We start from the raw sequence: 16,786 nt of genomic DNA, 5'->3' as shown, positions 1-16,786 counted from the left end.
GATTATTTTGCAGCCTTACAATTTTTGTAGTGAATGAAGTTAACCTATTCCCTTTCTTGTTTAATGATGCTATGATTCTACCTCGTTCTGCAGAAGCCTGCTGCACAAACGAAGGGAAGGGGCAACAGGCCCTGGTCTGTGAGAAGGTTCAGGTCTTGCACAATGTGACAAACCATAACATGTAGGAGGGTTTAATTTATTATTATGTTCTGGTTAAAGAGATTGCAATGTCAGTTGGCAATAAAGTCATCAGCTGACCTTACTGCCAGGCAATGAGGAACTACTGAAGAAATTTTCCACATCACTTTTTTCGTTTGTGTCCTGACCAGTGTTTCTTTCTGTACCAGTTTCTATTGATAATACCACCTCAGTAGCTACAAAGACTCTGTTGGTTTGTATATGTTGACTCTCCTAAAAGTATGAAACACTTGCAATACAAAAAAAAATTAACTGATAATGGTTTCAATAAAATGCTGTGTTAGGCAGTGTCGGTGCTGTTAGGAAACACTTGGCAGTAGGGAAGGAAAATGGATTTAATATAGATAGAAGATGACTGACCTATTGCTTCTCAGTTGCATGGATATTGCTAGCCCTTTGGCTGTGGCTCCTTGGCTGGAGTTGTGTCGGGCAATAGGCAGCCAGGTAAGAAGAGGCAGCTCCTCAGAAGGAGTGCACCCAGCATTGCCAGTGTGCCATAAGACTCAGCTGCATCTCCTGGTTCTCAGTGGAATAAAGACATCTGAAGGAAACTGTGTGCAAAAATTTCCTCAGATCTATTCCCAGACATCTACCAACTTTTGGGAGAATGTTGCAATTACCAGCTACAGGAAACCTGGGTGCTAAGAAAAATCTTGGCTTGAGTATCCATCAGAGTTGTTTCAAGGAGTCAGCATGTGTTTGTTTTCTACTTTTTAATACAAAATTACATATGGCACAGTTGTTCTCATAAATATCAACTTTGCTACTTTGTGGAAATAATAATTCCATTGAGATCAAATCAGCTGATTCCTTGTTTGGAAACTCGGTGGGATTTCTCTCTGCTACCCTTTCTTTCTTTTGAATATCTCTGCCTCTGAAAATGTTATTTGACTTCCCTCTGAGTGATACTTCTCAAACACACTATGGAAATACTTCCTGTTTTAACTATTAAGTTTGAGGTGAAGCATGGTGCAATGGTAATAAACTTTTAAGCTGCAATTTCTTCAAATTTCTCTACACTCTAAATGGTGAAAGACAGTGACATAGATACTACTAGTATAGTTTGTGTTGTTTGGAAGCATGCTGCCAATATGTGATAAGAAATACAGTGGGACAAATTTTCCACTTAAAAAAAAAAAATATTAAATTGATAGAAAGGTCATGGGTGATGCTCCTTAAGAGCTGATCTGTACTATTCTGATCTAAATGTTGTGGTCCTGGATTTGTGTTGGGTTGGTTTTTTTAAAAGTTTAAATCTAGAAATGTTCCATGGCAGAGTATCTTACGTTGAACATGGAACATTATAGCTACTGCAATTCTTTAGAGTTAATGAAATGGAGAAGGAAAAGAAACAATTATGTTTGTCTGTGGTAACATTATTGCATAATTTAGTGGACATAATACAGCCAGTAAACAACATTGAAAAGAATAAACATGATAGGAAAGACCATTCTGGACCACTTGTCTATCAGGTTAACATCAGTCAAATCAGGGATTTTGACTTTGATCTGGGATGCCCTCCTGCGTAAGTGTCCTTTTTTATGGAGCCTGTGCCTGTCCAGAGCACTCCTGTTGTAGAGGTCTCTGCTGGAAGTGGCTCTTCTGTACTGCAGGTTGGCACTGTCGTACGTGTACGTGGTGGCTCGGGGGTCAGGGAGGCTCGTGAACACATCTGAGCTGCCAACGTCATTTCGTATTTCAAGTGGTCTGAGAAGCATGTTTCCATGGGCATCAACCTGTGTCAAGGAAGGAACGTGGATTAGACAGGTTCCTCAGCCAGCCCAAGGTGTTTCCCAGATGGACCACGTGGCTGTAGTGTCAAGGTGCTCCTGGGGCTGCAATGACTGTCCTGTCTGGTACAGCATTCACAAAAGTGAAAAGATGCTGAACACACTTTCATGACTAGTGTGAACTCAGCTATTCAACATCAAAGCACTTGGCTTCTTGGTCTTGTAATTCGGTTAATTGTCTCATCCTCTGTAAAGTAAGACTTTTGTAATTTTATCTTTTACTTGGATTGTGGCCTTTATGAAATACTGATTTTTAATGTCTGGTGACTGGCACCTGAAGCTTTCACATACTGAAGGTGAAAAGAAAATGTTGCTCTCTCTGCCCATTTTACACAGTTTTCGACTGTTTTGGTGCTGCAGGTTAGTTTCTAAATGTCTTGTAACAATGGGTTCATCACATGAAGAGCATGTAGATACACATGTATTTTATCAGTTATTGCAAAATACTCATGATGAGAATTGATTTTGGGCAATTACTATATTACAGAGATGAAATCATAGCATACCATTAACTTGTTCATGTGCGTATAGAATAATCCATTTTATTCAATGAAAACTTACAGTTGCATTTTTATGTGTTGATACCAGAAGCTGTTGTTTCAAATATGTTTGTCACTTTATTTGTGCTATTAGTCAAGCAAAGAATTGGAAACTGCAACCAGTATATACATGTCTGGCACAAGAAATTATATATATGTATATATTAAATATTTTTGTACCATAGTCTTCTTAAGTATGAGTGTAATTATCCACAAATTGCTGCATTGCTGTGCTGTCCTTTTCATAAATCTTCAGCTTTCTACACGTTTGTAGTAAAGCCTCTTTTGAAAAGTTTTTGTGGTTCCAGGTTGACTTCTGACTTCTCCATAGATACTTAATAGATGTTTCAAATTCATAAGATATTTAAAAATTCACTGTAGGCTATATGAGGGAAATATACATCAGAACAGAGGCCTCTTAAATGAAACTTCAAGGTCTTCACCTCGAGGCTTGAATATTAATGTTGTTTTTTGTAAACTGTGGTATTGGACCTATCCCAAATTTATAACAAACTTGATCATGTCTGTGGATACCTTTATATCAGGGAATAAGATATTGATTATAGACAGTATCTAGTCTTGTGAAGCACCATTGATATGCAGTGCTTTGTTTACACTCTGAGCTTTACATTTTTAGTAAAGACATAGCAGAGCTAGGAAATGACATAATAATCTACAGCAGATTTGAAGTATGTGCAAGAAAAAACTAAAAAAAAAAAACCACACAGGGAAACCCAGTCTTTGTGGGTTGCTGCAAAGGAAAGATGGGACCAAAGAAGTTTTCAGTTCCGCCTGGCAATGGGGAAGATGTTCCTTCCCATCTGCTTTAAATCATAACTGATGGCATATTTGCACTGTGCCAGACTAAGCACTTACTAACTGAAAGCAAAGCAGTGTAGGAACTCTTTGTACAAAAGCCACACAAGAGAACCATGGAGCAAAAGAAGTCATCTAAGTGAAGTAATAAGTCACTACAGATAGAAAATGCACTAATCTGGTTTAGAAATTGATTCTGTGTGTGCTGAAATGAGCATTCAGTGGTAGCATCCCAGTTCCCGCTGCTGTTTTGGTGGGAAAAGCTCACATGTTCTGGCTTAGAAAGGCCATCTTGTCACAAATCAGCATGGTGTTTCAAATGTTTGCTTGAGATATGGGCTACTCAGCTCATACTTTTTAGGTCAGTCCTTAAAATGTAAGAAGGAAGATGTAAGCAAGGGTCTTCTACTCTACAGACAACTGCCATAACTATGGGACTATTCATTTACTCTGAAGATCTGACATTTTTTCTGTGGAAAAAACCCAGTGATCTCAAAGTTGTCCCTGTGTAAAAAGATATTTTTTTTAAATTCTCAGAAGTTTTGACAGGTCAATATTTTCTTCCCATTTTTATGGAATAGCTCTTTGAGCTGTCTTTGATTACATAATCTAATGTGTAAGTTAATTGACTTTGGTGTTATAATAATAGTAACGATAATGCAAGCATTATTAAGCAGTTATTATGACTTTTCTTTTTTGGGAAGACAACTTGTAGCTGCCTACACTCTGAAGTGATGCATAGGGATCTTTCTTAAACTAATATAACCTGACAATTTATTATGAGCCAAGCAGTGTCTGAATTCCTGCTCTAAGTATTCTGAATGAACCTGTTATTTTTAAAATTAATTTAATTTAAACCACTTTAGGCAAGATGATTTGTATGTCATGAAGCAAGCTGGTCTTTGAATTGCAGTCTTTGCAGTTCAGAGCAAAGAGCCTTACACTGATCTTGACTAAATTAGCTCATGGAAGTATAAAAGATATTCTTATGTACCTGGTCAAATGTTCTGTGCAATTTCCCACATCATTAAAAACTCTTTCAGTAGTTCACTGCAAAGTATTAAAACTTGTGCAGCTGATCTCCTGCTGAGCCAACAACTGTGCTGAAATCACTCTCCTCAGATGAACTTGGTTCATTATAATCCAGTTGTAATACTAACTCACACCTCCATCCAAGGTACAACCACCCCTCACTGGGAATGTGCTCCATATTTTATTGACTCTAAGAGTGAAGCAAGAGAATTTTACACCAATCAGTAACAAAGGTGTGTATGACTATCACTCAAGTTCCACCTAAATGTAAATAAACAGGATACAAATAGGTTGAAAGTGACGAAAAGTTAGAAAAGTTACTCTGTTGTAACTACTGGCATGGGTCCATGGACTGAACCTGTTTTCTACCCCACAGGGATGCCTATTGGGTAAGAATCACTCTGTGTGGGCTGAATACTTTCACTGGGGATTAGTGTTTGTCTGTGTATTGCTTTAAATATCTTTTTGCAGTCAGGTACTATCACTGGCAACCCTTGAACCTTAACCTGTCACCATTTTTTATTAAAAAATAGTGATATTCCATAAGATGTTGGTGTGAGTCCTTCCTAGGTGTTGGCTGTTGCTGACAGTGGGTAACAAATAAAGAGGAAGACCCACTTAATAAACTGGTCATAAACTGGGAAGACCTGCTGAGGGGTCTCCCTTAGGCTGTCCTTGACTAAGTCAGTCAAACCCCCCTGTGATCCAGCAGAGCAGTTCAGTGAAGGGTCCCCCTAACAGGACGCTGACAGACTGGTCTCAGCTTTCCTGGGGCACTGACAGACAAATCAGACACTAAGAGTTGAATCAATGTCCCCACACCAAGGGGGACGAAACCTTCTTTTTTCACTGACTCTTGAAAATTAATTTCCTGCTTAGGATCATCAAATGATATTGTAAGTGTAAAATAGTTGAAAGTAATACAAAGAAAACAACCCAAAACAACAGGCCTGTATTGGCCACATAAAAAGTAGTCAGAAAGCTCTAGGGGAAGTGCATGTTAGCATTCCTTGACAGAGAATGGGTCTCAAATGCTTAGTTCTGTCTGGAATGAATTTTTTACCTGTTTGTGGTTTTTTTTTGTTTGTTTGTTTTTTGGGGTTTTTTTGTACCTTAGCAGTTGGGAGATAAAAGGTAAAAACAGTTGTTTTATCTCAATACAAACCCATTATTTCTTCCTCTTAAGGTGAAAGACTCAGGGCTATGTTACTCATACAGGCTGTCTTACTGGAATAAATGCTGTAGTGTTACCACAATCTGATCCACAAAGAAACACTTTATGACCAGCAGGGATATACTAATTCACAGGGAGATTTGCTTGCAGGTTAAGGTATTTGTGTGGTTATATGCTTCCCTTTTTCTCCTTCCAGTAGCCAGTGTAATGGAAAATTGTCAGTTTTCCTTGGTGCCTGTGGCTGGTCTCTGGCATTCTATCCCAAGTGTTTAGTGTTTCACAGGACATTTGAAAGGATGTGATGCTGCACAGAACTGGGGAGACAATTTATCACTTGCCTTGTGCTGTCATTTATGAGCCCCTTTCCCACTCACATTTTGATTGCATCCTACCTTTTTTCTCCTACTTAAGAGATAGCTTCTGTATAATTACTATTCACAGTCTTAATTGTCTGGGGAAAGAGAAGCAGTTGCATCCATAGACTGTCTAAATATTTTTGCTGGGTGATTTTTCCTATTTATCCATAATTATGGTGATGTCAGTTACATCTAGCTTTGACAAATGAACAAGGAGATATAAACAGTCTTTATGCTTTATTCAGAGAAACAGAAAGATTGTTTACTACAAAATAATTTTTTTTGTATATTAAAAATAAAAATGTCATAAATTATGAAGCTGGAGATACTTTATTTCCATCTTCTTCAGTCTGTAGAGCATGGAACAGCCACCTATGAATCATCAGTTCCATTTCATTTTTCATCTGGTCTTCTTTATACTGTTAATATAGTGGTCAGTTTGCTGAGTGCTGCTGACACATCTAAAGCTTGTGCTATCTGGTGAAGGAATTTGAACTCTTTTAGTTTTTGAAGTTGTATGTTGGGAATGATTGGTATCTTCACCTGGCACAAAGAGATGAAGCACTGTTATGTATCTTCTAATAGTTACAGGTGCCTGTATGGATAAGTGGTGTGTGTGAAGAGTAAAAGGGAAAAAATCTCCTATAGCTATACATACTTACAACTGTGCTTCTTTTGTGCTCAAAAACCCCCTTTCCCCTGCTCTGGTGCAGGCATCACAATACCAGTGAAAAATCTCAAAAAATGATGGAGAGGGTCTGGGAGCTGTTTCACTGGAGGTCACAAAACCTCACTGTGTCCCACTGCTCTGGTTGTGTGCACTCTTCCTGCCAAAGACAGAAATACAACTGTTGAAAATCAGCATTTCTGTGTTGGGTAAAATTAATGTTCACAATGTCTCACATCAGTGCGTGGAACACAAAATTCACTGATATCCATTCACATCTGTGTGTTTATATATGTGTGTGCATATATATGTATTTAAGTTTGCAAACCTGCACTGTACAGGCAGAAAGCAGTCTGTTCACTTCAAGCACTCTCAGTCTCAGAATGGGATTGCTACCTAAAGTGTGAGCACTTAGAAATCCTGGTACAAAGCATGTATGACTTCCTTTTTCTATCAGAAAAATTACGGTGTATACAATGTGGTGCTTTAAAAACTTTCCATCCCATTCTGGGTACCAGTCTCAGTGTAATTGCTGCATAACATTTAAACAAAAACTTTTAGTTATGAGTTATGGCGTTTTTTTAGTTAAACTCTCCAAATATGTAGGAGAAGAACTTACCTGCACTCTTATCCTTTACTCAGTTCAGTGCACTAGGGCACACATAGCCAAGGCTGACATCTGAAGAAGTCTTGATTTCCTCTTTGTCATGAATCCTTGCTGTGCTGCTTCTCACCTAGGCTGGCTTATCTCAGGAGCTGTTGAGGCAGCTGGTCGGAGTTGGTGAGTTATGTTGTTTTTTCCCTTCCTTATTTTGCACAGAAATGGATAGACAGTGTCTGTGCACAACAGTCCATGCCAGGATGGCTTATCTCCTCTGCTCTGTGGAAGGCAGTACTTTGAGGGGTCTTGGAGTCTGCTGACTGCCTGAACTGAATTTGTGCCCTCACTGTAATAAAGCATCCCCTACACAATGGGACAGAAGGCAAATGTAAGAACTTTTAATGGGCTCATGAGTTCACTGAGACTGAGGGTATGATGGCTTTGTTGATGCATAGCTGTAGCGGTGGTACACCAAACACACAGCTCTAGAATGAATAAGATATAACAGAGTTTCTGAAATGCACTTCCTAATGTGTATGTGACACAGTAGCCATCTATCAAGATGAAGTCTTACTTCTTAATGTGTTGATCTCATTCCTCCAACTGAACAGAGGGCTTAAAATACAGTTTTGTCCAAATGTTATCACCTCAGGCCACAACAGTAAAGAAGTTTATAGGACAGCCTGGGTAAGATCTCATTAATACTTGGATGTAACATATTGTAAGTAAAGCATAGGAAGGAAGAAATTTTTTGGCTCGTTAGGATATATATTTTCCTCTGAGTCAAACTGGGCCAAATATACATGAGGCTTCAAAGGGTTTATTTCTGAAAAACTGGGAAAAAGTGAAATAGGTTTATAGATGTTTGCAAGTGCTCACTGATGTATTGCAAAATTAAACTCACCCTTGTTTAAAATATGTTCATAATATTACTTCCTGAAAGTTTTCTGGCTTGTTTTTTAAAGAGGGGATAGTTGTGATGTGCCTGAATTTAGCTGAGGGAAAAATCTTGACATCTATGAAAGCTGTTATAATCTAGCAGCAGCATCCTTGTGTTCCTTGAAGCTCATTGCTACAGGCTTTATTCAGGGCTCACTGAAGCAATAGAGCTTATCTATGCTCTTTATTTTTGGTGAAGTTTCTGTATGTAAAAAGGAGCTTTATTATAAACATTTCTTCTATACCACCTTCTAAAGCAAAAAAATATACAGTTGAAGTGATAAATATTTAACTTCCTTGTACCCCTTGTATTTCTTCTGCAAGAAATATAAAGAAGAAAGAAATATGTGTCCTGAATATTCATTTGCATTTTCTGTATTTTCTTACTTTGTTTTCAGTTGAAGATGGAGCACACCATACATTGCTGTAATCTCCTTAAAATACAATTTTTCTCTAGGCAAATGCACATGTATTCTTAAATGCACATGTGTTCCACCTGTATTAATCTCTATCATCATATAAATGAACATTTTCACAGTAAAAGTAATGTTTGAAAAGATAGCTTGAACATTTTACCTGGACTCTATTTGTTTCCAGTTTGCTCTTCTCGCCTGTAGCATGTCCTGTCCTGCCTGCTGTCTTTTTTTGATGTTGAGGTCCTTTCCCGAAGAATATGTAGTTTACAAAGGCATATTCCAGCAAGGCCAGGAACACAAACACAAAGCATCCCATCAGGTAAATATCTATTGCTTTCACATAGGGAATCTTTGGCAAGGTCTCCCTGAGGTGGGTGCTGATGGTGGTCATGGTCAGCACAGTCGTGATTCCTACAAAAGGAAGAAGCAGACATTGACTAATATGACAAGGAAGGAAATTTGAGCACAAAAGACATAATGGAAGAATTACACCTCTCATGCAGATGAGTTAATTATGTGATCAGGTTCTTAGCAGCCAAAGGAATGTGTTTTGCAAGAAACATATCCTTGCAAGTCTGCTGATAGCACCTTCCTTGGCTTTTCATGCAGTGAAGGGTGAATGAAATAAGCTCCAATAGCCCAGGCTATGTTGGAACTTCTTGCCTTAATTTTTGCAGTAACTGTGCTAGGGAATGTGGTGTTATCTGACCTGGATAGCTGAGTTGAGTGCTGTTCTTTCTATGTGAGAAAATGCTTCATACTTCATTTACAGCAGTAGCTCTACTTGACCCCACAGGTGACTTGCATTGCTGTGGGGATCTGCAATAAGTATATAGCTTTTGATTTAAAATGGAGGATTGAAAGGAGAAAGGGAAGCCTTTTGATAAAGTGATGGTCCTTGATGAAGAGAAAGTGATACATATGCTTGTACCAAAACAGCTTTTCCTGTTAACTAAGTGCTTGCAAGTAAAGCATTTCCATCTCATTGTGTTATCCACCACTGAATGATTTCTTTTTTTCTCATATGTGTTTTTTCTTTTAGCTGGCTGAAATTACTTCATAGTCTGCTTTAATCACAGGTCATTAATGCATGTAGATAATAGCTCTAGGCAGAGGTGTAACAAGTTTAATTTGCAGGGAGATGGGACAAAATGGCTTTTTGGCAATAGAGTTGAAAAATATTAAAAATCTGTGCCTTAAAGCACAGATAGTGCCGAAGATCTTCATTCTTATGGAAAGCTGTAGGAAGGAACATGGTATGGGAAAAAACCAACTCTATAGGGAAAACAGACTTATTTGGTGTAAGCTGGTGTATCTCCACTGATGTCAGTAGGATCTTGTGTATTCATTCCAGTCAGATCTGGCCTGAGAGAACACTTTCTAACATCAACAGGGATTGTTCATGCAGCACAGTGTGGATACCCTTAGGCACCTGAATTAGACTTTTATGTTCCAGTTTGGAAGCAAGATACTTTTGGCATGATCCAAAGACCATTATGACAACTGGAAGTCAACCAGAATCCCAACCTAAGTGCAGAGCAAGAGCTTCAGATGTCAGCAAGGTCACACCTGACTGCCTTCCTGACAACCAAGGCCCTGTGCTGCTTGTGTGAGATCACAATTAATGATGCTTCAACCAGCAGTATGGATTTGGTGCCACTGTTTTCAAAAGCAGCAAGTGTCCACGTAGTTCAGTCATTTTGAGAAGTTACCTAGAGCAACTCTGGCTGCAGAGGCATCATAATTGATCCAAAAAGACACCCATGACAGAATTGTGATCAGCGTGGAAGGCATATAGGTTTGCAAAATGAAGTATCCAATATTTCTTTTAAGCCGGAAGCTGAGTGATAATCGAGGATATGCTCCTGAAAGAAAGAAGTCATACAATGACTAATGCCTCACGAAACGTAGGCACTGGTATTTCTGAGCTGGAGGACGAAGGGACAACTTTTTTTAACTTGTCAGTGCTTACCTGTTGTAAATTCCACTCTCTTTGATACCATCTTGTAATCCACAATAGAAAATTGTGGGAGCTCAATGTTACTAATTCCTGTTACTGCTGACTCTCCTCCATTCCAGTAAAATTCAATATCATCAGTAGTGTATCCATCTGAAACAGAGGCACAATTTGATTATTGACTTTTCTTTTTGTTTTATTACTTTGCTTAAACAGTTGCAGTTCAAGTGGAAGGAGCTGCTGTTAATCAGGAATTCAACCTTCTGTCATGTGATATTCCTGTTACACAAAAGCCCTGAGGAAGCTTCTAGATGTAGAAGAGAAGACAGAAAACAAGAACAGAATTCATGATTAAAGGTTGTTTTTTAGCTAGCTCTAATACAACTACTTTTCAGTCAGGCTTGAATTGCTCAGTTTGCCAACAGACAGATACATCATCAGCAAAACAAACTCTCTTTGGAGGAGCTCTGACAGTAAAACCAGGTTCAGTTCCCAGGTTTTCATTTGATTTCCTATGCAAGATGCGACAAAATACAGAGTTGGGAGCCAGTGGAGACAAAGATGATTCTAGAAGAATTAAGGTGCCTGTAGTATCACCTGACAATGTCTGTCAGAGCTGTAGGTAATCCTTTGATATTCATGAAGCATTTTTTATTTTAATTAGATCATGCCATCTTTGATCTTCTGTTATCACAGAAATAATTCTTTTTACTCCAAAACTAGCACCTTTCTTCTGTTTCCTTTTAACAGTGATGTTGATTATTTATAATTTAATTAAAAATTAATTTGCCATTCTATCACTGGAAATGTTAACATTATTGTTACCATTTTAAGAAATATTTTGATTGAATTCAGAAGTGACTGAGTTTCAAAAAAATCTCACAATTGACAACATTTTTGAACTAGTATTTAAACTGGTTCCACTTTATTGCATTTTTCTACTTTCCCCAGATACCTACCAGAGGAGAGAACATCTCATCTATTTTTAAATTTTTCCTTCAGGTGTTAGATTTAATCAGGTTTAAATCATATAACACAGATCAAATAAAAACATGTGTTTGAACTTAAAGCTTTAGAAAACTTGACAGTACTTTTGCCAGTTGAATCAACTGTAGCATCAGAAGCCTCCACAGAGTTAGGAACCTATCCTTTCATATGCACAAGTAATGCAATATCAAGCTAAGGAAATTAGTCTTGAGATGTCTTTTCCTATGATGATGCCTAGTAATAGCCTTATCCCTGGAAGGCTGACCTCATGCACAACAGATCCATGGTTTCCCTGGTGACAGTCAGAGAAGCTCCTATGACTTGCTGCCAGGCTCCAGAGATTGCTTGGAAAGTCTGCAGCTATTGAACAACTATCTTTTGATGCAAACACACAATGATGGGCTGAACAAGATTAAATGTTCATGTATTTTATTTCTGAACTGCTCAGTGCCATGGTGTTCTGACTATCTGAATTGCTCTGAAAACCACACTAATCTATGCAATATTGATTGCTGTTGCAAGCTTAAAACTGGGTTTCCCATTATTTATGCTATTTTATTCTTTTTCAAATGAACCATGCCCGGGCTGTGACACAGAGCTCTGCATGGCTGGTTTTCATTCGTTTTCACTGCAAAAGGTGAAGGTAACTGCTTGGTAGGAAGACTTCAATAGCTGCTTTAAAGGTTTTGCACACATACACCCAGGGCTGACATGAGCTACATGTAGGGTGTGATACAGAATGGTTGAAAGTGAATGAAGACTGCTAAGACTGTTTAAAAGACCAAGACTGAGATTGGCAGGGAAGTGTTAACCTCATTTTACTACAAATGTGTTTTATAGAAACCTTCTCTTGAAGGATTTCTCTTCTCAGAAAAGGTGGTGCAAAACAGATGGCACGGGAACTGTCATTTCATACTGAAAGGGTATTGATTATGTGTAGACTGTGTACCACACAGATATCCTCTACATGAGTTAGAACCTACCCTTTGTCTTTGGGGGACAGAATAAAAAACGAAAGGGCCATCACCACCTAGATGTTGAACAGGTACTTGCTGCAAAGTCACAGGTGAAGGTTTAGATATAAGAATCCTCAACTCTGCCTCAAGGTTTGGAAGAAAACCATGAAAATGCTTCTTCTGTTCTGTACCATCATCAACTGTTGCTCTTTTTACATCCTGCCCTCCAATTATTGAGCTTCCTTGGATAGTGCAGGCTGGGACCCAGGACAGAGAGAGGAACTACCTCCAGTCCTCAGGAGCTCCTGATTTGACTTGCAACCTCTTGAGGAAGCTGCAGCCAGCCTCTCTGCAGTTTCTCTGACACTTTGAGAAAAGAGGTAATAGTTTGGCATCTTATTGCGGCTGAAATTCCCTTCCCTGAAGGGGAATTATTAGTGATTTAGCTGTTAAAACCCACAGTGATGCCAAATAAACATTGGGATATCAGAGGGCAGATTTCAAAAAGAAAACAGGGACAACCTCCTACAAAAAGGTTGCACGGTGTTATTGATACACTGTGTGGTCATGTTGGATCTTTGCAAAAGGAAATTATGTGAGTTTTGTAACGCAGACAAATGTGCTTTTGCCTAGTCTTGCTTTCTATCACCTTGGTTACTGAATGAAAAGTAGAACTAGTAGGTTATAAGTCAACTGACCAAAAGCAAGAACCTTGCATGTAAGGTATCAGCTGGTGACAAGCTGTTATTGCTGACAGGCCATGTTTTTAATCTCTACAAACTTAAAAGAGACTTCCAAATACAACAAAAAATGGGTCTAATGTGAGCTACTACTTTTTCTATATATACCTATATTATATATATATGTGTGTATATATATATATATATATATATATATATATATATAGTCTATATATATTCTAAATATGCAGATTTCTTTCTTGAATTAAAGCCTCCCTAAAGCTGATGGAAATTATGAGAAAGAGATAGTGAGATAGTGATGTTTTTCACTCAGGAGCATTCACATTTTTTAGCTCCCTTTTTAGAAAAGTAGTTGAGCAAAAACATCTTCCTGTGGTTTTAGGTACAGTAAACTTCATTGCATTCATTATTTCCCTGGCAGTCGTTGTAATATCTCTGCTGGACACTAACAAGGTGTAAATTCTCCCTGGGCAGTCCATTCCCGGATAAGATAGGATTGTTGCTATGTGATGCTCTTTCCTTTTGTGCTTTGCACATTGTTCTAGGTGTGTGAGAGGCATTGCTTTTCATGGCTCACAGATGCAGGAATTGGAGGCCCTCATGTTTCATAGGTGTTGACTTCGTGTGACTTTTTTCCAGCAAACTTAGGAGGAAGGCAGTTGGCTGGAAGTTAAAGACAGGAATTGATCTCAGCTCTGAACAGTGAGCAGGTGACAGAGTGTTTCTCCTCCTTTTTCAAGTGGACAGTGGCTTTAATCGAGTAGCTGTAGTGATGTAAATTAAGAAACCTTCAAGTGTGGAGCAGCACTGACTACTGGATAGCAGGCAATGGAAACCCTGTGTTTTGGACAGCAAATGCCTTAGCGTTTACAAGGGAAGAAAAAACTATTTCAGTGATAGGAAAAGTGAGTCTTGCCATTGCAGTGGCCAGAGTTAATGCTGGTTTGTTCACCGAACTTATCAGTACTGCCCAGGTACTCCCTCGGCAGCTCTTTTCCCATGTAATCCTTTTCCCTCTGCGTACCTATCTATCCATGTCACCAATTTAAACGCATACCTCTGTTTTTGTGACAAGAGAGAGCAGCACTCGCAGCTGGACCGTGATGTCTGAACACGAATTTCATAAAAGTCAGATATCGCGGGCCTGCCGTGCCTCAATGATGTTGACGAGAGCTGTCACGGGGTGGGCGGGAGAACGCCGGAGTTCCCAGGCGGGCGCGGGGAGCGGCTCCGGCAGCGCCGCCCGGGGCCTCGCGGGGGCGCCCGCGCTCCGCGCTCGCACCGGGGGTGGCGCCGCCGGGGGCTCCGGAGCGGGGAATGCGCGGGGGATGAGCGGGGAATGCGCGGGGAATGAGCGGGGGATGAGCGGGGAATGCGCGGGGAATGCGCGGGGAATGAGCGGGGAATGCGCGGGGAATGCGCGGGGAATGAGCGGGGAATGAGCGGGGAATGCGCGGGGAATGAGCGGGGAATGCGCGGGGAATGAGCGGGGAATGAGCGGGGAATGAGCGGGGAATGCGCGGGGGAATGAGCGGGGAATGAGCGGGGAATGAGCGGGGAATGCGCGGGGAATGAGCGGGGAATGAACGGGGAATGAGCGGGGAATGAGCGGAGGATGAGCAGGGGATGAGCGGGGCATGAGGGGGGAATGAGCGGGGAATGCGCGGGGAATGAGCGGGGAATGAGCGGGGAATGAGCGGGGGATGAGCGGGGCATGAGCGGGGAATGAGCGGGGAATGCGCGGGGGATGAGCGGGGAATGAGCGGGGGATGAGCGGGACATGAGCGGGGGATGCGCGGGGGATGAGCGGGGAAAGGGCGGGGGATGCGCGGGGAACGAGCGGGAGATGAGCGGGGGATGGGCGGGGAAGGGGCGGGGAATGAGCGGGGATGAGCGGGGCATGAGCGGGGAATGAGCGGGGAATGCGCGGGGAATGAGGGGGGAATGAGCGGGGAATGAGGGGGGGATGAGCGGGGCATGAGCGGGGAATGAGCGGGGAATGCGCGGGGGATGAGCGGGGAATGAGCGGGGGATGAGCGGGGCATGAGCGGGGGATGAGTGGGGGATGCGCGGGGGATGAGCGGGGAATGAGCGGGGAATGCGCGGGGAATGAGCAGGGGATGAGCGGGGGATGAGCGGGGAATGAGCGGGGAATGAGCGGGGAATGCGCGGGGAATGAGCGGGGAATGAGCGGGGAATGAGCGGGGAATGCGCGGGGGATGAGCGGGGAATGAGCGGGGAATGCGCGGGGGATGAGCGGGGAATGAGCGGGGGATGAGCGGGGAATGAGCGGGGGATGAGCGGGGCATGAGCGGGGGATGCGCGGGGGATGAGCGGGGAATGAGCGGGGAATGCGCGGGGAATGGGCAGGGGATGAGCGGGGGATGAGCGAGGGATGAGTGGGGGATGCGCGGGGAGCCGAACGCGTTTACTTCATACTTCTGGAACGAGCATGGCCTCATTGCTGGGCTGGCAATAGCTCGCTTAATCAAGCAGTTTTCCCAGGAATTCTGCGTCTGGTTTTGTTGACCTAAATAATAAGTGACCGCTAAAATTTTATTTATTTATTTGTTGTATAATTAATAATGGTCCCTGAAAAATATTTGTTCTACTTAAGCATTTTTTCCCCTTGCTAGGTTCTTTTCCATCTTCAAAATCACTAAGAAACACATTTAATTGCCTAGCTCGAGATTTAAAGCTTCTGCTTCCTAGAAAATATTGTCTAGAAATGAAAATACAGCACTTAATTGCCAACATTTTTTTCTTTTTCTTACTCTCAGCAGCTGAGAGTTCAAGTGAGAATGCTTGATCAGAAGTACCACAGATCTAAAAAGTAACCATATACACACATGGCAAGAAATAGGTTATGTATAAACCTCCTTGTCCACAGAAAGAATATTTTAGAAATGTTGCTGACATTGTGATATAGCCGGGTTTAACAGTGTATGGGATGTCACCAGGCTGTTCTATTTTACACTGCAGCACTTACCTTCTCACATATCTCTGGGATAAATAAGGATCTGTGTTAAATTCACAAATACAAGTCATGATTCCACTATCATTAGCACTTCAACAGAGATGTCCAAACAGAATCCCTTTTCCCTTCTGATTCTCCAGGGCAGGTAGCTCTGAAACTCCCAACAGCTGGGTCCCTTCCTTTGGATCTAAACATGGCTTCTCAAAAGACATCAATTCCATGTGCACAAATTAATTGTCCCTGGGTAAGGACACAAGGCTGTACCCCAGCCCTCTTCCATTCCTCCCAGATTGTGCCTTTCATAACAACTTAGTCTTTGTTGCTAAATGTGTTATATTTTTCTGGTTACTATTCCTATGATTGTATTCAAACAGGCAGATATTGCATTTCTTCCACATGGCTCCAAGGCCGTGCATACACTGGGAAATGTATTGTACTATTTAAACTTAAACCTGACAGGTGAGTGGTGCACCACACTTCTGAAGATGTGTTTTGGAAATCAGTGTAACTAGTTGACATTAAGGTGATAGAATTGCTTGAAAAGGCTTCCTGCCACCTTCGTTTGAGTGTGTTTTTGCATCTGTAAGGTACTTTTTTTTTCACTCTGGGGACATGAGTTAGCTTTAGCAATACTGGCCCAAATGAAAACTTGGTTAGACTGCTGGAGTACTAAACGTTGT

General features: G+C 41.0%; 1 protein-coding gene across 1 annotated transcript in view; it reads right to left on the bottom strand.

Moving 5' to 3' along the window:
- Positions 1-1,586: 1,586 nt before the first annotated feature.
- Positions 1,587-16,786, bottom strand: part of GABRB1 (gamma-aminobutyric acid type A receptor subunit beta1) — a 115,581-nt gene continuing 100,381 nt past the window's right edge. Inside the window, exons 6-9 of the mRNA XM_005517733.2 lie at positions 10,501-10,638; positions 10,241-10,393; positions 8,689-8,939; positions 1,587-1,934 (exon numbers count right to left, since the gene is read on the bottom strand). Coding sequence (XP_005517790.2) covers positions 1,587-1,934; positions 8,689-8,939; positions 10,241-10,393; positions 10,501-10,638 — 890 coding nt within the window. The remainder of the gene's footprint in view (positions 1,935-8,688; positions 8,940-10,240; positions 10,394-10,500; positions 10,639-16,786) is intronic.

The sequence above is a fragment of the Pseudopodoces humilis genome, chromosome 6, assembly GCF_049639895.1.
Source record: "Pseudopodoces humilis isolate 2021_Gansu_Grassland_sample_001 chromosome 6, ASM4963989v1, whole genome shotgun sequence".
Lineage (NCBI taxonomy): Eukaryota > Metazoa > Chordata > Aves > Passeriformes > Paridae > Pseudopodoces > Pseudopodoces humilis.
Note: the sequence above shows the minus strand (reverse complement) of the source record. Positions and strands in the feature narration are given on the sequence as shown.